Source organism: Sus scrofa, chromosome 14 (assembly GCF_054392235.1).
Source record: "Sus scrofa isolate SSC_HxYL_T2T_F1_AM1 chromosome 14, Sscrofa_HxYL_maternal_Yorkshire_Landrace_v2.0, whole genome shotgun sequence".
Taxonomy (NCBI): Eukaryota; Metazoa; Chordata; class Mammalia; order Artiodactyla; family Suidae; genus Sus; species Sus scrofa.
In genome coordinates this window covers 157,008,368-157,034,409 of record NC_139396.1, presented here as the reverse complement: position 1 = coordinate 157,034,409, position 26,042 = coordinate 157,008,368, and the positions used below count along the sequence as shown (strand labels likewise).

Genomic DNA, 26,042 nt, shown 5'->3' with positions numbered 1-26,042 from the left:
TCCGCTTTTTATGAGAGTCCAGTGAGAAGCCTGAAACAGGACCCAGTTCATGAAAAGCCCCAGGCCTGGTTTCTGCACCAGCCAGCTGGAGGCCGGCTCCTCCTGGGTCTTGTGGACAGGAAGCGGGCTGGCTGGCCGGCCAGCCCAGCCGGTGCCCTGTGTCAGAGGAACAAAGGCCAGGCCAGCCTGTCACCCGAGGGAACAGGAGGGGGTCCTGAGGAGGGTTAGAGGGTACGTTGGAACTGGACAGAGCTGGCCGAGAGGCTTTGGGGGCCGGGGTTTTGTCCACAAATGAACTTGGCCCTATTTTAAGCCATGTTATGTACCAAGACTTCCTGTTTTTCCAAAGAAACCTCTTGTTTTGGTTTTTGCGATGATGGATTTATTGAAACATGGGCCATTCAACTGACCCACGCTGTTTTCCAACCAAAGAGTCAAGCTGGAGATGTTGTAAGCACCCCCTTCCCTAGAGATTGCTGCTCCTTCAGGAATATTTCAGCCTTGGTCACCCATCAGCGAGCCAACAAAGCGCCAACTGCCAGGCGGGGCCCTGGTTGGATGTCATAGCTGGGGGCTCGGCCCCTTGTTTAGCAGGGGCGGGGGCTGGGCTGGTCAGAGGACAATTGAAAGGGGGTTTTTGTTGTTCTCTGGGCTAAGTTAAGCCATGTGCCTCTCTCTTTCTAGGAGTGCTGGGCTGGCCAATCCGAGCCGCCCCAGTCCCACTCACTTCCTGCCGACCTTTCGACCCCGACAGATGTTTTTTCTTACAAGTGTCTTTAGGCTGCTCTACTCGCTGACCTCATCAAATTGTATTGGGGCCATTTTCATAAGTTTTGTTTCTGAACCTCCCTTTAACCCTTGCTGAGTCCGTCTGAGAAGAAGAGCGCTCTGCCTGCTGTTTGAGCTCGGGCTCGTCTCTCGTCTGTCCCCTTGTCTGTCCCCGGCGTAGTAAGGGGCTGAGCCCACCCCGTTTCCCAGGGCCGGATGGATGCACAGCGGGGAAGCCTCAGCTTCCACGAAAAGCTAGAGTGGAGACTCACACACCAAGAGTGCCGTGAAGGACCCGACAGCTCCCCGAGGGACCCTTCCAGAACTGCGGGCGCTGCATGTGGATCCGTGCCGCTGTCACAGCTCATCAGACTTGGGGGGCCACGTGTGCCTGGGAGATGGGACCCCAGTAGGTACCACCTCTCAGCGCCTGTGTGGGGGTTGGGAGTGATCTCGCCGAAGGACCCAGGCCCGTGGATGTTTCTGTGGCCTCTCCATCCCTCGTCCGAGAGACCAGAGCATCGTCTGCCCGGAGGCTGGGTCTTTTCTGGAGTCAGGACGATGGTGTCAGTATCTTGGCCTTTCTGCATAAAACAGCGTATAGCTTGGGGACCAGCACATTCCCAGAGGGGCGCTGGGTTGTGACTCCATCCGAAAGGACGTGGGCATTCTCTAGGCTCAGCCTTCTGAAATCCCCGGCGTGGGGGGAGCACCTTTGTCCGGGGAGCACCTGGGATGCTGAGGACTCGCCCAGAGCCTCGCCCAGAGCAGGTGTGGTGACTCAGATGGGTGACTGTGCTGGGTGTGCTCTCTGCAGTGTAGACGGCTTAGTTATTGAATGCGGCACAGCAGAATGTGTTCTCAGGCCAGCTGTGTACAGGTTGGTGAGTTCATGCTCAGAAAGCTCCTAGAGCAGTGCCCGCCTCACACGAAGCTCTCGGGGAGCCGTGGCCCTTCAAGTGACACTTGTAAAAACCATGGCAGCCTTTCAGGACCAGACAGCAGGAGTCACCGGTCCCCCTCTTCAGAGGAGCCGTGTCAAGGGCCGCCTACCTTTCTAACTGGACTTTTTTTTCTTCTTTTTTTTTTTTTTTTTAATAAGTTTAGTTTTTTCTTTATTTTATTGATCCTTCCCTTGGCTGTTCCTGGCTTCCGGTCTGGGGGCTCCCCAGGAGGAGGCGGGCGTGTTGACAGGGTTCAGGGCTGGGGGTGCGCCTCGCTGCAGTGTGGCAGCACCTTTCCAACCTGGCTGGTGTGCCTTGAGCTGGCTCCAGATTTTTCCCAATAACTAACACCTCTGCAGAGCAGCTGGGTTGACCTGGGAGTTGTAGGAATGAGCAGAAAGCTGGGCTAAGAGGGACCTGGTGGGGTTGAGTCTCCCTCCGGCTCTCTATCTGTGAGGCCAGCAGTTTGGATTTGTCAACTTGTCAAATCTTGGAATGTTCCAGAAATGCCGTGGTTCCAAGAAACCACCGAAAGCCACAGGAGCATGTGTGGACGTGTGTGTGTGTGTGTGTGTGTGTGTGGACGTGTGTGTGTGTGTGTGTGTGTGTGGACGTGTGTGTGTACACTTGCATCCACAGTTACGCTCCAGGGCCTTTTCTGACTTTTGGGCTCCTGGCAGGGTGGCTGGTAGGTCAGCTCCCCTCTGTCCTTTCACGTTTCGCAGGAAACTGAAGCTCTGTGCGGGCTCCCTTTCATGGTCCCTGCGTCCTTTCTGCTCTGAATCGGAGAGCTCACCTTTCATAGTTGCGGTTCAAGGACCTCGTCTAAGATCAGAAAGCAGGAGGGCCTGTGTATCGGTGCGTCACCCTGCAGCAGGAGGCCTCAAAGGCCGCGTGCTTCCTGGAGGGCCCCGTTTTTGATAGAGCTTTTTAACGCCCCAGATTTATGGGTGTGTGTGAGTCAGAGCGGAGACCCCAGAGCGCCCTGCACGGTGAGCACAGCCTTGGAATTGACCGAAGCGACTGAAAATCTCAGCAGACTTTCCGTCTCTGGGCCTGTGGGCACCACGAAGTGTGAAGAATGCAGGTTACAGACCTGGGTTTATCAGACAGACCTGGTGGTGTCCGCGCCGGTGGCTGAGGATTTGTAGCATTTTGGTGGCTTCTGGTTAACATTCTTTGTCCTGGAGGTGAGGGATGCGTGGTACTGCCGCCGGGCAGATGGGTACTGTTTTTCCTGCTGGACTGACCGAATGACTGATCAGTAACTTTGATCGATTGGGTAAAAGGGATTGTTCGTCTATTGCTGTGTGACAAAACTTCAAAACTTGAGTGTTAAAACAGTGGGACCTTCCCGGAGTGTCCTTGGGTCAGCTGGGTGCCCTGGCCAGAGTCTCTTGTGATACTGCCACCAGGATGTCAGTCCAGCTGCCACCTCAACAGAAGGCTTGACGGAGGGAGGCCGCTTTCATGGTGGTTGGTGGTGGTTGATGGGATTCGGTTCCTCAGTGGCCATTGATCAGAGGTCACTGTCACTTCTCGTGGTCTCGGGGCAAAGCAGCTCATGGCAGGCAGCTGGCATCCAGGTAGAGAGGAGACGCCCAGACAGAAGCCGCGTGCGTCTCCATACCGGCACTTCCCTGTACTTAGAATAAAGTCTGTTTGCCCCGCGCGGAGATTGCCCAGGACACAGGTGCCGGAGGTGCGGTCGCTGGGGGCCGTGCGTGTGGTCGCTTTTTCTGGCTCCCCTAGCACGAGTGGACCTGCCCCAAGCAGAGGGGGGCCGCGTCGTGGCAGCGAAAATCCTCCGTGGGCCCCTGAGGAGTGGTTTGGGCTCCCGAGGCAGGAGGCACAGCCCTCGGGGGACCTGCCTTTCCCTGGAAGGTCATCGTTGTCGTTTTCATGGTTCCTGGGTTGTCTGGTCTGGGGTCTCGAGCCGTATGTCTAAATGTCTGAGTCCTTGCAGGCTCCTCCTCTGATGTGCTTTGTCGGGGAGTCGGGAGGACCGATGTGTTCGGCGTCCCCAGAAACCAGCTCTGATTTTTAAGTGGCCGTCCCCTCGTCAAGTGTTCTTACATGGAGTTTGGTGTAACGTTAGGAACCTGGGGCCTTAGCACACAGTCAGCTGTACTTATCTAAACGGGTGACTGTCCTCGTGTCTCCCCCGCCCCCCGCCCCACAGTGTTTGCCCCGTTTATAAAGCACCCAGTTGTTCCAGACAAGGACGCACACCTAGAAAGTTCTCGCAGGGGCAGTGCTTCTTCCTTTCCCCCGTTGGAGCACCTGCTCTACACCAAGTGGTATTTCAGCCCTGGTACAGAGCCATCGAGGTAAAAATGCCGTCGTTTCTTCAGGAGACCTGAGCTGGAGGAAAACAGGTGAGATAATTCTAGAAAACTGTTGAAGCTCAGGATACCTGAGAACAGACGGAGAGAAGGAGCGATTTACAGGCACCCGTTTTCCCTTCTGGCATTTGATCAGGAAAGGTGACGTCCTGTGACACACGAGTGTCACAGCTTCTTCTGTCCTCCCCCACGTGAGCTGCCCCCTCCCTGCCCTCCGTGGCCGCTGTGGATGCAAACAGCCTGCCTCCCTCTGGGCTCCACGCTGCTCCCCGTCCTCCACGTTCAAACCGCGTTAAGCAGATGAATAGCTGCAGGCTGTTTTAGTTTATGCTGTTACATAAATGGCTACGCAAAGGATGAAGATTTTCCTTTCTGTGACTCAGGTGGAAAAGATAAGGTCTGGAAAGAACCGCTTTTCCATCCAAAGACTCTCGGTGGTTTGGGATGCTGCTCTTCTAGCTCAGCGTCTCCGTGAGACTCTCGCATGGAAACACGTCACATTCGCTACGCTTGTGGCTGCATGGCTTTGCTGGGAGAGAAATATTATGATCGAATGTGGGTATTTGTTAGGATCCAGATGCAGAATGTCTGTCCGCGTGAAACAGACTCACTGCTCTGCTCCCAAGGCCTGAGCTGGCTTTCCTGCGTGTCTGCCTTTGTGCAAACATCACCTCCTTGGAAATAACGGATGGGCCGCCCCCAGGCGGGTGGAGCACGGCTGCCCTTGCCTGCTCTGGGGCATGGGACGTGGGACTTGGGGAGGTGATGGGCTGAGCTGGGTGTGTCGGGTCCCATGTCAGGCTGGGCTGCAGATTTGGAGCAGGGCTTTCATACAAAGCAGAGGGCTTTCTTGGGTTTGGTTCTTGAATGACCCCTCAGGCACTGAACTTGGGAGGCTGGGTCCCGTCTTCTTCGGGCACGTGGTTGGGTTTGGAGTGAGCTCTTCTGTTTGTTTTTGAGGTAATCTTCATAGACACATGCTTTCTGAAACCGACAAAGAGCCCCAGCCAGCCTTCCTTCTCATTGATAACTTTATCTCTACCCGGCCAGCTTGAATCCCCTCTGCTGACAGTCCGACCTGGGCCTACCTGCTGGCCTCTCTCAGCCTCTCCTCGGCCACCAGGTGGCCTACATGCGTCACTAGCTTGTCCACCCTGAAGTAGGCTGTACAGAGTATCTGCCTCCAGGAGGTCAAAGCGAATGCCACTTACTGTGGCTTGGAGCAAGACGGGGAGGGGCCTGTGGTGTCAGAGGCAGGGCGAGAGGAAGAAGGGCAGAGGTTCATCCAGGAGGCTTCCTGGAGGAGGCAGAATCTTACCCCAGGCTCTCCCTGGGTGGGATCCTTGCAAAGGCATCACCTGAGTCAGGTCAAGACGAGTCAGGTCAAGACGAAAAGCCAAGTCGGCCCGTGACATCTGTTGCTATGGAAACTGCAGTTTCTAAGTGCTGGTAGGAAAGGGTTGCTGGTCCTGTGGACGTGTGGGAATTGGTTGGGGCATGTGTGTCCCCCACTTCAGCCCTAATGGACTATACCTGCCCTTTTCCTTCCCCAGCCTGAACCATTTGGTGCCCTGCAGGTGTGGGGAAGGGGCTGACTGACTGCATCGCTGTGTGGGCTTAGAACTCGGTGATCAGAAAAGACCAGAGAAGTCAGCCGTCCCTCTGCTGTCTGTCAGCCAGCATCATAAAGCTCTGGCAGGTAGAAAGCCAGCATCCTAAGGCCCCTCCTCCAGCCGATGCCGCTGGCCAGAATCAGTTCCTGAATAAAGTTGGAAAGATGTCCTTTTTTCCACTTTCCTCTCCGATTGAGCGTTTCCTGAAGAGGTTGTGTATTCTGAGGTCATCTGTGTCTCATAACAAGCGGATTCCGGGGTGGAGGAGAATTGAGCAGCCACCAGTTAGCCGGGACCTGGGGTGCCCCAGAAGCAGTGGTTTGTAATGGAAAGCCTGACGGCCTTTGCCCAGCCCCGCCTCAGTCCTTCCCTCTGCTTATAAATGACGTCTCTGCCAAATGGTTTCCACCTTTCACCACTGCGGCTCTTTCCTGGCTGGTGTTTCTTTAAACAAGAAGTGCAGAGAGACCGGAACATCATCCTCCAGCCTGGCCCCGGGCGTTTCTTGCATCAGGGACCCCAAGCCCGAGCAGGACTCCCTGCTCCGGGACCTGCCTCTCCAGGGCCTGCACTTCAGCTCCCTCAGCTCACACGGCAAACCCCGGCCGCCAGCCCCCAAGGTGGATGGCAGGAGGGCCGCCGCTGTGTTGCTCTGCCCTGGCTGGCCCTGTTCCTAAAGGCTAGACACCTGTCGCTTTAAGGGAGATGAAAGGTCCCCTCCACCCCTTTCGATTGAGGGGAAATGCGGGGTGTCCGCCTGAAGCCACCTCTGGCCTTTCCTTTTGGAGGTCTCTGGTCTCACCCTCTCCAGGTTTTTGCAGAGTCCAAGTTGGGATGGAAAGGAGCAAGGCCCATCCTGGCAAAGCAGCTCCCGTCTCTGCAGCCTGGAGACGGCCGTGCAGGATGTGCAGCGCCCTCTGCTGGCCCAAGGGCCCCATGGCTGGGCGCCAGGTCGCCTCTGGGTGGGCTTGCTCCAGGGACGGTCCGCCCTGCATGGTGGTTTCCATTGGCTTTGCAAGTGAGCCAAGATTGCAGAGAGCGTGCGTTTGCACATTGATTCCAGACCGCACAAGAGGTGCATGGGCTGGGATCTGACAAGGACAGCAAAGCAGTTGTGTCCCCTAAGGAAAGCCATCAGGGCTTTAGGGCCTCCCCGTGGCAAGAAATCAAGAGGCAGAGCTAACATCATCACTGATAACAACTAACTCCTGTCAATACAAGTGCAATGAATATGTGTTAGAATAAGTCGGATAATCCAGTGGTGCCTTTTAAAATGTTAACCCTTCCGTCCCTTCACCTGGCAGCCCCCTTCTGCTCTATAGACGGTTCTAAAGTTCAGCATAGCTTCAGCGCGTGACCTCTGTGCAGTCTCCCGATGGCTCCTGCCTTGGTGGCATCCCCACCCCCTAGTGGCCCTCAGTTATCCCAGCTTTTACTCAGCACTGGACCACAGCAAATGCATAGGCTGCAGACATCACCTGCAGGCACCTTTGGGGGCACGGAGTGACCACCCCAAAGGTCTCTTCATGGCCGAGGGCCCCCCCCTGCAGGCATCCCATGAGACCCTTCCAAACGTGAGGACGTTCTGGATTCCTCCTCTGTGTGGTGTTCCCTCTTACTCACTCAGATATAAGCATCCTACCGTCGTTTCTTGCCTCCAGTGTGTGACAAAAGGTGAGTTGTTGGGTCAGAGTGAAACTTCCTCTGTCCCTGTGGAATCCGAGGACTCTAATCCCTTCACCCTGCTCAGCCCAACCTCTCAGCAACAGATCCTCCTTGCCAAAGGGGGGAAGGGTCATCAGAAAATCGGGAGCGTGAAAGTTCATCTGTGGTTCTTTGGACTCCTGAGGCCTAACACCATGGAAATAAACGGGTCCTTTTATACGTCTTTGCTTGGAGGAAGTTTTGCTTATTTGCCTTTACCCTTTTTCTGGTTTCGTTTTGTTTTGCTTTTTTATTTTTAAAGGCTGCTTTGGTCTGAAAATGAGTATGTTTATTTCTAAAGCATACTTGTAAGTCAGGTGCTTAAAAATGTGCGAAAATTCTTAACACCGAAGCATCTCCTTTTCCTCACCAACACTTAATTTTCATTATGTCACCAATAAAACAACCAATTAGGAAAAGCAAGAATTGTTTCTGCTCAAGTTCTCTGTTCTTGATGCAAGCTTTTAGCAAGTGAAAATATTTAGAATTCTTGAGTTTTGCATTTAACTCCAGAAGATGCAGTTTCTAAATCTAAACCAGAAAGAAGGATTCACTCAGAAGTTGTTTGCTGGCTGAGGAGACGGTCCCCCTGGAAGCATGGTTTTCACACCTGCTCCCTCCTCAGGCAGCCTGCGAGCTCACGGGACACGTCTCCACCAGCACTGGGATTCCTTTTGCTAAAGACTCGCTTACAAGCTGGACACAGATGACAGGGTCTTCGTTTTTCATTTGTCTTCTTCAAAGCCACGGAGACTATTTTGATGGAGCTTAGGTGGGAACAAATAAAATGATAGGGCGTTCCCACAGTGGCAGAGTGGATTAAGAATCCCACTTGCAATGGCTCAGGTTACTGCAGAGGCTCAGGTTCGATTCCCAGCTCAGTAAAGTGGGTTATAGCATCCAGCAGTGCTGCAGCTGTAGCTCAGATTCAGCCCCTGGCCCAGGAACTTCCATATGGCCATTAAAAAAAAAAAATCATGGGCCCACAATTCCTTAACCTCACATCCAAGCTGTAGAAAACTTTTATTATATTAAATCTTTTACATCTTCAAATCTTTAATTCTTTGTAACTTATTTGGTGGCAGCTTTTGACTTGGTGTGAATTGTTGAGAGGATATTATATTTGTGAATATAATATATTTATTTATATTAATCCAGTGGGGGTCGTATATGCATGTTCATCTGTCCTGGTGCAGAAGTGCTAATGGGTGGCTCCGGGGTCTGTTAGAACATGGCACAGGCCCTGGCTGCCACCTGCCTGGCCTCTGGTGTTGGACAGGGCTGTGGACCAACCCTTGAGCTGTCTGTGCCTGTCTCTCTGGGACACGGTGTTGCATCAGCCCCAGGGCATCAGGCCCACGGCTCAGATCGAGGCCATGTGACCTGGGTGTGACCTTGTTGCACTACGGTTAGACTGCTGGGCATTGTGGGGGGGGGGAATATGAGCAGCCTGGTGGGGTGGAGGAGGCTCCGGGAACCCAAGTAAAGCTCCAGGCTCTATTGAAGTGTAGATGGGGTTTTTTTTTTGGTTTGGTTTTGGCTTTGGTTTTTGTTTTCTTTTTTGTTTGGTTTTGGTTTTGGTTTTGGTCTTTTGTGTTTATAGGGCCGCACCCGAGGGCATATGGAAGTTCCCAGGCAGCTACAGCTCCATTAGACCCCTAGGCTAGGAACGGTGCGGCCCTAGGAAGGACAAATAATAATAATTCTGTTGTTAATTGTGGTGTTATGTCAACCAAAGGCTAAACCCATGTGTTGCCCACTGCGTGCTTTTGTTTATCTGGACTTTAGTGGGTCCTTCTGGTACAGTTAACAAACTGAAGCTCAGATCAGAGTCCAGCCACCTTGTCATCGCTTGTTCATGGTTGTCTGTCTTCTGAAGATTCTCAAACAGGTTCTTTCGAGGTAGCCCGAAGCCCTGGCTTTCTTTGGGGTCAGTGAAGCGGCAGCAGGTTCTTTGGGGGTGGGTGGACCAGCATTTTCAAGGCTCTGATGACGGGCGGTACCTGATCTGCTGGATGACACCCCTCCCCTTCCCCAACCACCAAGCGTCCTTGCCTGTGGCAGTGGGTGCTGTGCTGCCGGGTCTTTCAAAGGTTGGGAGGCTCCATGGGGAGAGCCTTGTGGGTTATGGTCGAGAGGACTCATTCCTTCAGGGGCTCCAGGCTCTGGAAATGCGAGGGCTCAAGGACCATGCTGCTGGGTCTGCGGGCGCCTCTTCTTCTTTTCGTTCCCGGCAACCTCTCAAACTTGGAATCTACCCTATTTGCAGGTTTCCCAGTAGAATGTACTCTAAAGCCTCCAGGGGCTGATGCGGAGAACTTGACAGTACTATTAATTGATTAGCATAACTCTTAATCAATTAGCATATCATAGAAGTTGGCCTCAATCAACATAATGTTTAAGTAGATTTTCTTAAAGAATTGAAGGCGGTTCCCATGTTTAACGGGTCTTAACGGAATTTTCATTTCGAAAGGCATCATTGAAGTTATCATTTACTTTGTGTAAATTCCTTCATTGGCCTAATCTTTGCAGACTTGGAACCAGCATCAAGAAAACTTGAGGGTGTCTTTAAAAATCACCAGAGGTTTTAAGAACGTAAATCCATGCTGACTGGGTTTCTGTGCACTGTAGCGGTTTGGTCCAGGCAGGTAGGGCTGCTAATGGTTATTGAGTAAAGTTAATCTGCCCAGATTTTAGACTGCAGTTAGGAGGGGGAACCTTCTGGGTTTTTTCTCTTGCCCTCACTTCTGGGTGTTTGTTTTTGCTCCCACGTGGACGGATCTCAGCTACCCGGAGCTTCTTTCTAGGAAAAACCAAGAAAGTCCGAGTAGCTTTCCTTTGCAGGCCTCTTCGCCTTTCTGAAGTTAGATCAGTTCCCTAACCCCCAAACCTTCAGCCCTCCGCCACGCCTCCCATCTCAGGCTAATCAAACCGTAGGCAGAGCTTTCTGTGGTTTGCATTATTCTTTTGTTCCCCAAGGCAGTGTTTTTTTCTTGTGAGGGCAGCAGTGCACCCTTCCTACGTGTGAAAAGACCTGAGTTTCCTCTTGACCTTTCTTTTTTTGCTTTTTAGGGCGGCTTCAGTGGCATGTGGAGGTTCCCAGGCTAGGGGTCCAATCAGAGCTACAGCTGCCAGCCTACACCACAGCCACAGCAGCACGGGATCCGAGCCGAGTCTTCGATCTACACCACAGGTCATGACAACGCCGGGTCCTTAACCCGCTGAGAGGCCAGGGATGGAACCCGGGACCTCACGGTTCCTAGTTGGATTTGTTTCCGCTGCACCCCAACGGGAACTCCCCTTTTGACTTTTCTTGAGTGTATTGGGGGTTACCTCTCAGGCTGAGTGGAGGGGAGTGAGGGGAGTCGCTCCTGTGAGTCAGGGGGCTGCATCCAGAGAAAGGCGCAGCAGTTCTCAGAGGCCAGCTGTTGGGCACCAAGTGCTTTCTGCACGTTCTCCTCGGATCCTCTCAGCTACTTGGGAACAGAAGTACCACCGTCCCCGCTGTACAAATGTAGGGCCTCCCAGTCCACGGCCATCGTGCAAGTAGCTTCTAGAACTCTCTTTCCACCCACAACACCATGGTTGGAACAGTGTCACTCAGAGTGGGATCGTGTAATAATACATCCATCTCTGATTTTTCTTTGCTGTGTGGACCTTTATTCGTGTGGGGTTAAACATTGATTAACCAGATGGTATCAATTGATGATAGCAACGCATTCAGCGGCCAGAACGTTCGTGACTGAGGAGTGGAGTCTGGTGTAAAGTGAAGCCAGAGATTGGCTTGTGTAGGTGTCCCTGGAGGAGCCCAGGGCCAGGGTGGGTGGCGGGGTGCTGGCATGGACCCCAGCCCCAGACTGCTGCTCCCAGCTCAGCCCTGAGGAGGGCTTGTCCCTGTCACCAGGAAGAGGGCTGTATTAATTAAGTCCTCGCAAATAGCCTGCTCCCAAGGATGAACAAGGAAAATGCCACATCGCACACATTCTTGCTTCGAAGGAAATACTGAGGGGAGCGGATTGAGCCGTGATCGCGGCCGCAAAGTCCACACCAGGCTCCACCTGCTGGCCTCTCGAGTCTGAAGACTTGGGTGGGTGCCCCAGCTGGTCCAGGCCCCGCGGGAGGGCCGGCCACTGCCAATACCTCCCCAGCCCCCTCCCCTCCAAGGGCCAGTCACACAAGTCAGTTGCCTTTTAAAAAAGTAAATACTAGGACGCCGACCGTTTGTGTAAAGCTGATGCCTGATCTTTCCTTTGATTGCATAATCGAGATTCGACTTATCAATTTTTCAGGAAGCCATCTAATTATACAAATTAAAATTCAAAGGAAAGCAAAAAGAATGATTATGCCTCACTCAGGGAGCTGGAGGAGGAGGGTGTGAAGCCAGCCCATCTTGCCTCGGATGATAATGCTGTCGTTTCTCATCTCCAAGTCACTTCACAAATATTAACTAATTAATTCTCTCACCCCCAGATGCGGCGGCTAACGTGGGCTCTGTCTCCACACCGGAGCTGAGGAGGGGCTGCACTGCAGCCCGATGATGGGGGGTCTGAGCAGATGAAAACTGCTGGCCAAGCTCTGAGCTGGCCCCTGGGTCTCCGTCTCTGTCTCTCACAAACCCTCGGGCTCTGAGGTCGTGCTTCTCTGTCCGTCTGTCGAGTTGGCCAGTTTGGCTCCACCTTCTCCCTTTTGCGTGGTTACCTTTCATGAAGCCCAGCACAAGTGAAAGCAGAATTTGAGAAACCTGTCCCCTCCATCACCGTCCACCTGGGTCTCCCCCGCTGCCCGGCACCCTTGAGAGCGCTTGTCCAGTAGGGGCCTTCCAGGTCCGAAAGGGTCTGGTATCTCCTGGTTTTTGCGTTAATTATGCATGTGATTTGAAATGGTGCCTTTTTTTTTTTTTTTTTTTTTTTGGTTCCCCTAGCTCTTTAAAGAAAAAAAAAAAAAATCACATAATCATTGTCATAAATCTTTAGGGTACTTCTTCAGCTTTGTTGCTGAGAAATTAGCCATTAACTTCCAGGAAGTCACCTACCTTTTCTTAGTCAGACTTGGTATTTCTGACCTTAGATGAAGTGACTCCCAGAATTTTGCATAACTGATGACCATGCATAGTAATCCTTATTGTTAACCCAGGAGCCTCACTTTTGTCTTCTGCCCCCTTCTCATTTGCTGGATAACCAAGGGAACTCGTGTGTGTGTGTGTGTGTGTGTGTGTGTGTGTGTGCCCGCGCGTGTGCGTGTGCACGCGTGCGGTAACTATCATTGTTTGAGTATGACTAGCAATGAGTCAAAAGCAGTAGGACTTTGGGGTTACAGGTAATGGTTTGTGGCCTCAACTGATACATTGGGTGAGCAGTTAATGCAGGTCAGAGCCTTCCAGAACACACAGCCCTTGCTTTCTCCACAAGCTAGGCACCTGCTCGGGTGGCATGTCGAGTTCCCTCTTGGTCCAACCCAGATGGGGGACCCTTCCTCACCCGCCTCACTTCTGCCTGAAACCCCACAGGTGTGGGACAGGCACAGGCAGCCTGGACACTGCCCGTGTCGATGCCAAGCATCCCTCTGGATGCAAGGAAGGCTCTAGAAGATGGCGCTGGGCAAACCTTGGTTAGGTGGTATGTGCCTCCTGCCCCCTTTCCGTGCCGTGGGGGAAGGGGGCTGGTGTGCTGAGCAGTGGCCAGAGGGCAGGTTTGGAAGGTTCTGTGAACCGCCTTGGGAGAGTCTCCCTCTTAGCCACATCGGGTGTCCAGATGCCCCTGGGACACACTCCCAGGGGGTCTGGGCTGGTCCCTGAGCCCACCTCTTGTGACTGCCTTTTGGGGTTCCCAGAAGTACAGGGCCAGACCACCTGGCTGTCGCTTGGTCTCTGTCACTGGAGTGCAGAATATTCCGATTCAGGCTGGTCAGTAAGTGGCGCTTACAGCCCCGCAGTCAGAAGCTGCAGTCAGAGCTCCAGAGGCAAATGTTTACGGCTTCCAGAAGCCAGGGACCGTGGTCCCGCGTGTCTTTGCTCGCTTCCTGCATGGAGGCAGGTGGGAGAATGTTGAATGGACGTGGAGCAAATGGGGCTCCAGCATTTCAGGAGGAGAGCAAGCCGCCCCTGCAGTCCCCTGTAGAAAGTGGCAGCCAGGCTGAATGACCTGTTGTCCCTGCCCCCAGGCTGCCCAGAGAGTAAGGATTCTTTTCTCCTCGTTTCAGGGTGCATAGTGGCGTAATGCCCGCAGACTCCTGCGAGGGCCCCTAAGTTCTTAGAGGACCGCTTTGCCTTTTGAATCAGAGAGGTGCAAAGTTCCATAAAGAATGGCCCTCGTGGATAAGCACAAAGTCAAGCGACAGCGATTGGACAGAATTTGTGAAGGTAAGAGCCAGCGTGGATGGCGGTTTCGAACCAAAGGTGGACTCCTCGACCCGGTGCCCTAGCCAGGCTGCGTCCCAGCCCTCTCCCTCCAGCCACAGGCCCCTCAGCCCCCAGCACCTCTGCCTGTGTCCTTGACGTGGTCAGCGGGCCTGACCTCCAAGGAGGCTGAGTTGGGGCCGGAAGGGCATCTGGGAAGGGAGGAGGCCCTCAGGTCCATTTTTGTCCTGGGATCATTTTGCATATGAAAGCCACGGCCTATGTGAACCATCTTTTTTCCCTTCCTGAAGTTTCCAGACTTTATCTGTTTCGAATTAAAAGATTTACCGCCCCGAATTCTAAGATATTCCTGAAGCGTCCAGCATAGCCCCTCAGGGTGTGTTCACATCCCTCGTATCTTTGAAAGTGTCTGGAAGCATTTTATTCATGAAAGGGAAAATAAACATAATTAAAATCTAATGGAAACACGGGGACAGAGCTCTTTCATGTTGATTAAGCAGCATCCTCTCCTAGTTAGGGCCTGCAGAACATCCAGCACCAGCAGACCTGGGCTTTGCAGGAAGTGCTTTTTTGGTCGCTGCCACCAGGCTGGTTTGGCTCAGCGTGGTTTTCGCTGCAGGGTTTGTCACAGAAGCATTGGGAGGGGAGCTGCCAGGCAGGGTGGGCTCAGCAGCCCCCCTCCGGACTCCCAAACGCACTAGAATCCAGGATGGCTGGCTAACTTGGGCGCAGGAATAGCCATCCTGTAAGCTGGCCATGTGGAATTATCTGTCCCTTCAGTAGCTGTGGTTCAGGCACATCTTCGTGGAGGCATCAAAGATGTGTGTTCTCCGGTGTGGCTGCGACCTACAACGGCTCTGCCGAAAGCATTTAAGAGCACCGGCTGTCCCTGTTCCCAGCTCCCCATATCCCTGGCATTCCCCTACCTGTCGGGAGGGGGTTTTTTTGTTTTGCTTTGTTTTGTTTTTTAAATGAAAAGACTTTCAAGCCTACAGAAAGGCAGTGGACACTGATATTCCTTTCAGCTATATTTACCCGCTGATAACATTCGTTATGTTTTTCTTTTCATAGTTAATAGCGATGGCGGGGCGTGTGTGAGAGAGGGAGAGGGAGAGAATGGATGGAGGATGGCTGTGTGGGGGTTTCTAGAACCATCTCAAAGAAACGTGGCTTTACTGTATCCCACACGTCACCGTGGTCACCCCCAGGCCTCACTAGAGCATCATTGCACGTGGATGGCACAGTTCAGGTCTCCCCCACGCATTTGTTGGCTGCAACAACCAATCAGGGGCCGTGTGGCATTTAGTCGTCTTGTCTCTTTGGCCTCCTTAGTGTAAACGTCATTCCCTGGCCCCTTGGACTTTCAGAAGCACCGACATAGTGACGAGCCCAAGCCAGCTGGTCTGTACAGTGTCCCAGTCTGAGTTCACCTAATCAGGCATTTTTGAGATTTACTTGTGGAGTGGCTCAGCAGTTAACGAACTCAGCTAGGATCCATGAGGATGCGGGTTCGATCCCTGGCCTCAGTCACTGGGTTGGGAGGAAGGTCCTGTGTTGCCATGAGCTGTGGTGCAGGCCAGCAGCTGTAGCTCTGATTTGACCTGGAGAACTTCCATATGCTGTGGGTGTGGCCCTAAAAAGTGGGGGGAGATTTACTTGTGACTTCCTGTTGAAAAGGTGCTTCCTTTTTGGTACTGAGTCCTCATTCCAGAAAGCCCTAGTGGATCAACTTTCCAGGGTTTGTATCAGGAATGTCTTTGTGGTTGATTTCTTCTCCCACAACCCGCAGATTTATCTAGAGGGACCATGTCGGGGACAAGAATGGGACTGAAGCGCCGGTGACACGGTTTCTTTTTTTTTTTTTGGCACCTTTTCTCTCCTCGTCCAGCAGAACGGTTGACAGTCCTTTTGGACTCTCTTCCAGGCGTGGTTCCCCATCCCCAACCTGTTTTTATAACCAAAATCCCAGCATCTCCTCTGTCCACGAACGGTGTTCCTGCGACAGTTAGTTGCACTTGGTTTTGTTTTTTGTTTTTTTTAACCTGTAATCCCAAAGATTCATGTGGTGTCCCTTGAAGTATAACCACAACTGTGCCACCGTGCTTCCTGGGTGCTCCTTGCATTGATTAGCCGGTTTAGCACCTTTAGAGATCGGGGCAGGTGGTGCCTCTTTCCGAGGTGCTCCCAGCAAGGGGCAGCTGGTGATTGGCGCTGGGCAGCCACGCACGCTGCTCTTCTCTGGCCGTTCCCTCAAATTGGCTCCATGGATTCCAGTATTTCTTCCCCCTGAAAGCCTCCCCCACTTCCGTCCCCATGGCATGGGAGTCTCACCAGTCTCTCTACAAACCTGCACTAAGTGTTCTTGAATGTTCTGCTCAGAAACATAGCGAGCCCAGGGAACAATATTCTCTGTCCCACCGCCCACACACCCACCCCAGGGATTTCCTGTATCCGTCATTGATTTTGTATTTCACAATTAAAAGCGTGATGCCACCCTGCTCTGCTCTGGGCTCTAGGAGATGTGTCTTTTTGCTCTTGTTTAGAAACACACTTTCCCTTTCAATTCTACCCCTCCACCAGCTGCCAACCCCCACAACCCCCCCCCCCCCCACCAAATCCCTGGCTGGGGGATCCCAAGCAGACAGGCCTTCTGATGCCCCCCACGCCCCAGTGAACCCTCTTCCTCCAGGTGAGCCAGTCTGGTGGAATATGCACGTTATCCCTGCACAGGGACTGCTTCCAGAATCCCTAGCTGCCTCCCAAGGCCAGTCCCTTCCCCCGTGAAACTTTCACTCGGGCCCCAGTGCGCTTGTGGCCTGTTCCATCCATCTCCATGAGCTCAGACTCTGCAGCTTCGCCCCTGCCAAGGGGATGGTTCTACCTAAGGTTGAGCAAAGCAAGGTGTGTTGCTTTGCTTCTCACCACCCAAAGTCTTTGGCATGTGAGCTAAGATCTAATAGGATAATGGTCTTTGAAGCTGACTCTAAAGGTAGTTTTTTGTTTGTTAGTTTGTTTTAAGGAATTCTCCTGTTCTGATATTTGTATTTTGTTCTCTGCTCTTTCTTGATACCTATTATCAAAGAATCCTAGAATGCTGTTGTGTGAGGGTTTTGTGGAGCGGGGTCTGCTAACCGGCTGGTCAGATGAGGTTGCAGTCTCTTCTTTTTGCTGTCTGGTGTAGGTCTTGTTGTCTCCTCTGTTTAGTTTGCTGGCATGATGGGCATTTTGCATTTGTGACGTGCACCAGTCATGATATGCAACTGCGCTGTGGCGGAGCTGGTTGGATCTTCCCCCAGTATTTGTTGGCCAGAGAAGAGGGCTTGCCATCTACTCATCATTGCAAAAGGAACCTAGAAAAGCACTTTCTAGAGCTTTCTTTGGGTTTGTTGAAGTGTAATATCCCACAACAGCCTTGCTGATGACTTTTCTGCTAGAACATCTTATGGTGGGTTATGGCGGAATAAATCACGAAACACCGTCCTTTCCTGTGGCTATTGAAAATGTGATTTGGAAGAAGGAGATATTTCATTTGACTTCCTTTTGTTTGAATGTCTTATTCTCATGGGAAAAAACGGTCCTGAGGATTTTATCGGCTGAGCTGCGTGATAAAGTCCGCTTCATAACATAACTCAGAAGAGGGCTTCTGCTTTCCTCCGTAGGAAAAAGAGAAGCGATAGGGACCCTTTTAAAAATAAACAATCACATGTCAACATCCCTCACCTCTGGGGTGTTCTCACGAGCACAGGGAATAACAGGCGGTGAGAAAGACGGGCTGGTTGCTTGCATGGGTGTAGGGGGAACAGAAGCTAACCCATGCCTGTTACACACAAAGATAGTTACACATCCTGGGGATCTTTATCCACCTCAGCTTCATCCCCAAGGAAAAGAAGAAAATTCCCCGAGAAAATGCTGCCGGGATGAAGTGGGAGAAAACTTTGTCCCCAGTGTCATGCTGCTCTTCTTCTTCTTCTTTTTTTCTTTACTTTTTAGGGCCGCACCCACGGCATATGGAGGTTCCCAGGCTAGGGGTCGAATGGGAGCTGCAGCTGCCAGCCTACACCGCAGCCACAGCGATGCCGGATCCGAGCCGCATCTGGAACCTACACCACAGCTCTCGGCGACGCTGGATCCTTAACCCACTGAGCAAGGCCAGGGATCGAACCTGTGTCCTCATGGTTCCTAGTCGGATTCGTTTCCCCTGTGCCATGACGGGAACTCCATTCTGCTCTTCTTAGTGGGATTGCCTTGCCATTGTGAAAGTCCAGCTCAGTGGGACGATTCCCCCAAGAAGACTGCTGTCATGGTCCCAGAATGTTCAAGAGGCAGAGCTGTTGTCCAAGGGCTTCTAGCTTGTGGAAGTGGAGCCTCCAGGCCAGGCCGGCTGAGCTTCCTGCAGGGAGGATTGGCGGTTTGTCCTTGCCTGGCCCACACCCATCCGAGCTGAGGATTGCCCTCCCGTGGGAAGGGCATGGTCTTTTTATTTGCATGCTTCTTGTTGTACCCGTCTTTAAAAAGATGCATTATCGCGTCCCTACTTGTTTTGTTTTTTAAAGCGCTGGGAGCACCTTTTCGGCGGCTACGCTGGCCCTCTCTAGGCAGTCCGTGAGCATTTCTAATAAATGCCTTTAAATAGCCCCAAAACGTAGATCTGAAAATTGGGATTCATAATGTTGCTATACGTTATAATTATATGTTTGGATCAGGCAATTATGTACATTTCCAGTAATTCTGTGATTAGTGATAATTGCATTAGCTATGTAAATATACAATAGTCAACCAGACACAACTTAAAAACTCTGTGGGATAAATGAATATAATGAAACAACATTGTGCCCTCAGAGGATCAGGAAAGGGGGAGAGGTCACGTCGAAGCTTCGTAAATAGTGTTTTGAGGGTAGAAATTCATATTTTGCCTCATCAGGTCCTGATTTTAAGATCCATTTGGAGCAGCAGCCCCCCTCCCCACCCCCACCCCCAGCCCTCAGGGTACCAGCCGTCCTCTAGGAATTGGGCTTCCTCCCTTCTTTTCCTTCCTTCCTCCCTTCCCCAGGGCATATAGAAGGTCTGTGTATCCCCCAGGGATGGAATCCAAGCTGCAGCTGCAACCTAGGCTACTGCAGTCTGGTTCTTAACCCACCGGGCCACAGTGGGAACTCCAGATCCTCTGTTTCTCCGGCTGAGAGTCAGGTTCAATGTTGCTTTATTTCCCGATGGCTTCTCATCTGTAAAATAGACGTAGACTACTCTTTGCACTCATCGGCTGTGGATGGGCTCTCGCTGAGGTGGCGGCTTTACATCTGCGCATTGTTTGAAGCAGCTCATTAAGGCGGCTCTGTGTGCACCTTGGGTTTTGTGGGTGCTAGTCTGCGGCCGGGCGGGGGTGTCTCTCAGGGCCTGGGCTTTGTTTTACGGCTGCTGCTCCCTGACTCACCTCCTCCACGGTGCGTCACGCTCTCCCTGGGCCGGGCGGCTCCCGTCTCTGTGGCGTTTGGGACCACCTTCCCAGAGCATCAGCCGCCTCCCTTCTTCCCAGCCTGCTTGGCCCTGGGTGCATTTGATTTTATCCCTTGCACCTTGAGAGGAGAGAGTGTTTGCTCCAGGGCTGAACCAGGGGGCCACCACACCCAGGCTGAGCCTCCTCATCAGAGTAGGTCTGAGGACAGCCAAACGATCTGGCCTTGAAGGGCTGTGGGCCGAGGACAGAGCCCTGCCCAGACTCACAGGACGCCCCACACCGCTACGCCGCATCCGCAGTGTTGGGGGTGGTTGTGGGTTTGGGCTTCCTGGTGACAGTCCACACCTCCCTGTCCCCTTCCCCGTCCCTGCACACGGTCCGCGAGGACAAGGACGGGCTGTTGCCATCAAGTCCTGTTCCTTGTACGGAGAGTCATATCCTACAGGCCAGTTTTTACAACCCGTGTGTCAAAAAATGAGCATGTGATGAAGTTCCTCTTTTGGCTCAGTGGGTTAAGAACCCAACTGGTATCCATGAGGATGCAGGTTCAATCCCTGGCCTTGCTCAGGGGGTTAAAGAACTGGCGTTGCTGCAAATTGCAGTGTAGGTTGCAGACACGGCTCAGATCCTGCGTGGCTGTGGCTGTGGCTGTGGTGTAGGCCGGCAGCTGCAGCTCTGATTCAACCCCTAGCCTGGGAACCTCCATGTGCCTCGGGTGTGGCCCTTTTTTAAAAAGGAGGGGAAAAATGATGAGCACGGGGTGGATGGCGGGAGGGGTTCCATCACCTTAAGAGAGCAAACCACGGGCTGTCTGCAGATGGAGGCACTCCCTGGGTTTTCTTGGCGGTGGGTGTTTTCACCTTGACGGGTGGCAGATTTCTTTGGACTGAGGACAGAGGGATGGAGGGGGGTTGAGGAAGCTACCTGGAAGCAGGTTATTGGAGCTGGACGCTGGTGGGTAGAATGATTGGGGCACCCACCAAGGTCAGAGGAAGCCATTCATTCTGGGTATTGTGACCGCAGTAGAAATGAGGGGGCGTGCGCCATGCGTGTTAGTTACAGGGAGGGCAGCAAGGTCACTGTCAAGGAGGCTGAGGTTTTGCAGGAAGTGCAGTTACTGGAGGAGGTTCAGGAGGAGAAGGAGACAGTGTTCACCCAGCACCTGCCTGAGGCGGGCCCTTGTGTTGGCTGCTGTCAAGGGTCCAGCAAAGCCTTCCCAGGCCCCTCCGAGGCCCTGCATCTGAGCTGGGGTCACAGCCCCCACGTACTGCTTCACCAACACTTTCAAAACACGCCACAAAAGAAACGTTTTAACCCCATAACAAGTGGGAGTCAAACTTAATTTTCATACCACAGCTCCCCTTAAGTTTTATAATCTAGTCAAGAAATTGAGTCAGAAGCGAGACTTCAGCCTTTGTTTTCAAGGGCTGACTCGAGTTACAGGAGGGCTGGGACGCTTCACGGCGCAGCTGGTCTGGAAAGGGCTGGTTTGGTTGCAAGATGCCAGCTCGGTCTTGGGTATCCTCTGGATTGTGCTCGTGATTCAAAGCCTCCCGCATCCAGGGTCTCTGGTGCTGCGCGTCGATCCTGGGACCACTGAAGGGCCTGGTTGGTTCCGCTTATTTGGTCTGTGTACTCGTGTCACTTAGACGAGAGCTGACTCAGAGCCCTGCCAGGCCCTACTTGCTGTTTCACCACTGCCCTGGCACTTGTTTGCCCCTCTCTGATTTAGATTCGCCAAGTGATCTACACTAGTCATCTAAGTAGGGGCACCAGGGGACAGAGGGAAAGAGAGCTACCTTAAAGGCAGAAAGCGGCTTCTAAACATAGATTCCAAAACACTCGACAGAAACAAAACCCAGCGCAGCCTGTGCACATTTGAAAGTAGGAAGTGGGCTGTCAGAGCCCTATTTTTGGCTGTCTCTGCCGGAAAACAGTGTGTGACCCACTAACCTCAGCAACGTCCCCCAAGAGACGCTGCCTGTGGGAGGCAGAGGGCGAGGGTGCTGCAGTGGCTTCGTCCTGGGAAACAACCTCGCAGAGAAGCATCTGGGGACGGGGGGTGGCGGTCTGTTTCCTCCTTTACTTTCAGAGCTGCCTTGGGTTCCTGGCTCCAGGGACTGGAGAACCAGGAGATGCCGAGCCCCGGGCTAGTTCTGGCCCAGCACAGGGAAGGCCGGCCAAGCACGGCTCCAGAGTCTTCTGAGAAGCCAGCCTCACTGCCAACCGGCAGAAGCAACATCACTGTCAGGGGACAGGCAGTTAGACCCAATGACCTTCATCTGAGTCAGCTTTTTTTTTTTTTTTTTTTTTTTTTTTGGTCTTTTTGCATTTTCTAGGACCACTCCCGCGGCATGTGGAGGTTCCCAGGCTAGGGGTCTACAGCCACAGCAACTCGGGATCTGAGCCACGTCTGCGACCTACACCACAACTCATGGCAAGGCCAGATCCTTAAACCCACTGAGCAAGACCAGGGATCAAACCCTCAACCTCATGGTTCTTAGTCAGATTTGTTAACCCGTTGAGCCATGACGGGAACTCTGAGTCAGCTTTTATAGCTGCTAATTCCAGCATAGACTTGCCTTTTTTGTTTGTTTGTTTTTAAGAAAACAGGGATGGGAGTTCCTGTCATGGCTCACTGGTTAACGAACCCGACTAGGAACCATGAGGTTTCGGGTTCAATTCCTGGCCTCGCTCAGTGGGTTAAGGATCCAGCATTGCCGTGAGCTGTGGTGAAGGTCACAGATACAGCTCGGATCCTGCGTGGCTGTGGCTGTGGCTGTGGCGTAGGCCGCCGGCTACAGCTCCGATTAGACCCCTAGCCTGGGAACCTCCACATGCTGTAGGTGCGGCCCTAGCAAGACAAAAAGAAAAAGAAAAACAGTGATGATTAGACTCCAGAGCAGAGCATTACTTGTATTTCCTGTTGTTCTCAAGCAATTTCCCAGGTTATTGCTGTGATCGAAATGTGCAGTGATCTTGGCAGAGACCATGTTGGGAGATACACACAAGGGGGGAGTGTGTGTGTGTGTGTGTGCATGTGTGTGTGTGTGAGTGTGTGACTGGGTCACTTTGCTGAACAGCAGAAATTGACACAACACTGTTTATCAGCTATAAGTTTTAAAAAATGAGTTACCATCGTGGCTCAGTGGAAATGAATCTGACGAGCATCCATGAGGATGCAGGTTTGATCCCTGGCCTCGCTCAGTGGCTTAAGGATCTGGAGTTGCCGTGAGCTGTGGTGTAGGTCGCAGACGTGGCTTGGATCCTGTGTGGCTGTGGCTGTAGCGCAGGGCGGCAGCTGCAGCTCCGATTGGACCCCTAGCCTGGGACCCTCCATATGCCGCAGGTGCGGCCCTAAAAAAAAAAATGAATGAATAAAAGATGAAATGCTTGTGGTTTATTGACCTGCGGAGTGACCCGTGGACGGTCCCCTCCCTCCTTGCTGTCGTCCCCCGCTCTTCCGGAACCGTCTGGCTCATCGCATGCGTTTTCAGGTCTTGGCAGTTGTGACTTGATGCCTCACGTTGCACAGGGAATTCCAGAATTGGCTGTGTGGGGCGTGGTTTGTGAATAACCCCAGGGTTACCATTCAGATACCCGGTCTCCTTTATCTGGGGCTTCTTGTGTCCATGAGAGAACTTGGATTGTCTCTTTCTCAGTTTTCAGAAGATGGCTTTTTGCTTTATGCCATTTTCTGTAATGAGCCTCTTTGCAGGATTAAAAAGTTAAGTCTGCGAGACGCGTTAATCTTTCAGAAATGGGTCCCATCTCACTTTATTTAGTCAACACAAGATTTTCAGCAAATCAGCCCTTTCCTCAAGACTGCTGTGTGCTTTAAAAAAAAAAAAAAAAAAAAAATTTCGCCAGTGTTTAGGAAAGTGCAAGTCTATCTACAGGTGTTTTTACCTAAATAGAAAAACATGTCATAATATTTGGCGGATTGCGGGGCTGAGGCTGTGAGTTTGGGTGGCCTCCAAGCAGAACGGGTTGGAAATCGATGGGCAAGGACCTGGGCTTCCTCGTTGCCAACTGGAGGGTGACACCTCCCTGAAGCTGCCCGCTGCTGTCCTGTGCCTGGCACGACCCCTTTCTGCCCTTCCCCAGATCCTTTTCCTGGTTCCTTAGAAGCTCTGGGGTTCACACTCACCTAGGTCGTTCTGCTTAAATGGAGAACTGAAAACCAGTTCTCCCGCCGCTGGTGAGGTACCAGCAGCCAGCCCGTGGCAAAAAGGTTCGGCATAGCCAGCTTCCGCTGGTCTCTGAAGGGACACAAACGGGGTGTCATAGCCTTAATGCCACACAGTGTTATGTTACTTTATGACCAAAAGGAAGGAAAGGAAATGTCATATGGGATAATACTATAGTTCCCTTTGTGGCTCAGTGATTAATGAACCCAACTAGGATCCACAAGGATGCAGGTTCGATCCCTGGTCTCCCTCAGTGGGTTAAGGATCTGGTGTTGCCTTGAGCTGAGGTGTAGGTCGCAGGTGCAGCTTGGATCCCACGTTGCTGTGCCTGTGGTGTAGGTTGGCAGCTATAGCTTTGATTCGCCCCCTAGCCTGGGAACCTCCATATGCCTTGGGCACAGCCCTAAAAAGAAAAAAGAAAAAAAAAAAAGACGGTGTAATATTGACCCGTCGGGCCGGTGCCATCCCTCAACTAAAGGCTGGAGACACCCTGACACCCTGACTGATGCGACCGCGCTGTACTGCCTTTTGAGGGCCTGGATCAGTCACCTGTTCAGCAGTTACTTTCTGATACATGGTTAATTTTATGTGACATTGAATAGACAAGAATAGTAAGATTTATTAGATACTATATCTATATATAATGCAATAGATACAGATATAATCACAGATACAGATATAATAGCGTCATAGAAATGAATAGAATTACTTTGTTACAGAGGTTCCACTTTTCCAGCGCCTGCAGGGCTGTTAACCCCAGGTGGGCGCAGGGACTTCTAGAAAGCAGAGTGTTGGCTTCAGCCTTTGGCCCGGGTCTTGTGCACTGTGTGGCTCTGGGCAGGGCCCCCACCCTCGCCATCCCCAGCCTCTGGGATGTACCATAATCATACCTGTCTGTAGGGTCATTTATGGGCAAAACACCCAGCATGGGCCCCTGTGCAGACGTGGAACAGCTTGTCGAAGCCCTCTAATGAGGATCCTGGGGGGAACGTTCTGATCTGTTTCTGGTCGCCTTGAAGGGTCCCCCTTCCGGCCCAGCCAGCCCTGTTCCCTGACCGGAAGTGCAACGAGGGAGGTCGCATTGGTGGCAGCAGTGGGGTCACCTCCCCACGGGGGCCCTGAAAGGCCCCTCTTGGCCAAAAGAACCAGGACTGGGAGAAGAGCGCTTTCAAGCGGGCCTGGGCTGGGGCTGCTGGAGGTCGTTGGATTGGGGTCTTGCCTTGTTGGGAAGTCCGTCCTGCCTGAGAGATACACCAGGCTTGTTTCCACACCGTCCTGTGTCATCCTTTTCAGAAGGGCCCCCAGTGAACCCGCCCGTCTCTGTCCACCCTCTCCTCTCCGGAGCAGAGGAAGCTCTGCCCCAACGAGAAAACCTTGCGAACGTGGGCCCGCCCAGCCGTGCCTGGAAACGATCTGCTCTGCGGTAACCAGATAGTGCTGTTTCCATTTAGTTTGAGGCTCTAAGGCTTTCCTGTCCTTTTTGATGTATCTTCTAAGTGAACACATCCTCAGGCTGTTGGTGAGACGTGTAAATACTGTCTTGTGTGTGGCCAAGCCCATTGCCTCTGTCTCCCCTGCCCGGGCCTTTCAGCCCCTGATTGCGAATGTGCCAGCTGAGGAATTGGAGATTTCGGTGCCAGCAGGCTGCTTTCAGGCATGGAAACCCAGCGTTTTGCAGGGTGGATGGTTCATTTTTTTCTTTTTTTTTTTCTGGTCATGCATCCTAGGAGGTGGTGGAGGGGTTGGAGGCAGATCTGAGGGTCTTTGCCAGGGTGTTTTTCCAGTGACGTGGAGGTGTTATTGGCATGTGGGTGGGGTCATAAATGGAGGCCTTGGTGTCCCCGTCATGGACTGTGGTCCTGGTTCTGTGTCCCCAGGCAGAGCTTTGCCTAGTTCTTCTATAATCGCATCACGCAGGGGTCCCAGAGCTCTGGCTTTTGGAACCAGCCCTCTTTGGGGGAATAATGTTGGTTTAAACAGAGCTTGTCCCGAAGTTTAATCTGTACTGCTCAGGATATGGGGCAGGGCACTGCCCTTACGTGACCTTGTACCCTTAGTTCCTGGAAATGGATTTGTACCCCATTTCCTTCTCACAGTAGATTTTCACTATTTCTCATTCAGGGAAAAAAAGAAAAGAAAAAAAAAATTTTAAACTCGTGATTCTTTTTAGCCAAGGATTCTAGTTGAATCTTAGCTGGAGGACGATGTGGGTGAAGACGAAACACTGAGATTTCATGGCTGAAAACTGGCATATCGTCTCATTTTTAAATGCTCAATGTACCCCCACCCCTTGTAGCTTTTGTCGTTGTGTGTTGAATTCTTTGTCGTCAAACCTGCAGTTGCAGGAAACTGTGCTTCTCAGGGACTTGCCTGTGTGTTTAAGGAAATGTTTTAATACTTCTGTGCAGGGCTTTCCTTTATCCAAATGACTGCTGTTCTTTGCATCATTGCACCTGAAACGTAAAATCTTAATCCTTGGGAATATGGAAAATGATCTGTAAGATCTCAGCCAGGCTGAGCCTGCTGGAATTATGCTTTCCTTGCAAACAGATTTAAAGGAAGACACACCTCAGACGCAGCCTCCTCCCGCCTCTGCTTCATAATGTTGGGGTTTGGTTGCTGACCACTGTAGCAGCCTTCAAATGATAAATCCTAGGTGACACTAGTG

The 26,042-nt window shown here is 52.2% G+C and overlaps 1 protein-coding gene across 6 annotated transcripts in view; it reads left to right on the top strand.

Annotated features, from left to right (window-relative positions):
- Positions 1–26,042, top strand: part of CTBP2 (C-terminal binding protein 2) — a 159,264-nt gene that overhangs the window by 98,037 nt on the left and 35,185 nt on the right. For 5 of the 6 annotated variants that reach the window (XM_021073631.2, XM_021073627.2, XM_084995832.1 and 2 more), the window contains one exon: positions 13,573–13,732. In XM_021073631.2, the coding sequence (XP_020929290.1) occupies positions 13,675–13,732 (58 nt within the window). In that variant the 5' untranslated portion in view covers positions 13,573–13,674. Of the gene's footprint in view, positions 1–860; positions 1,178–13,572; positions 13,733–26,042 lie in introns of those variants that run through there. The other variant, XM_084995834.1, reaches the window with a different exon arrangement.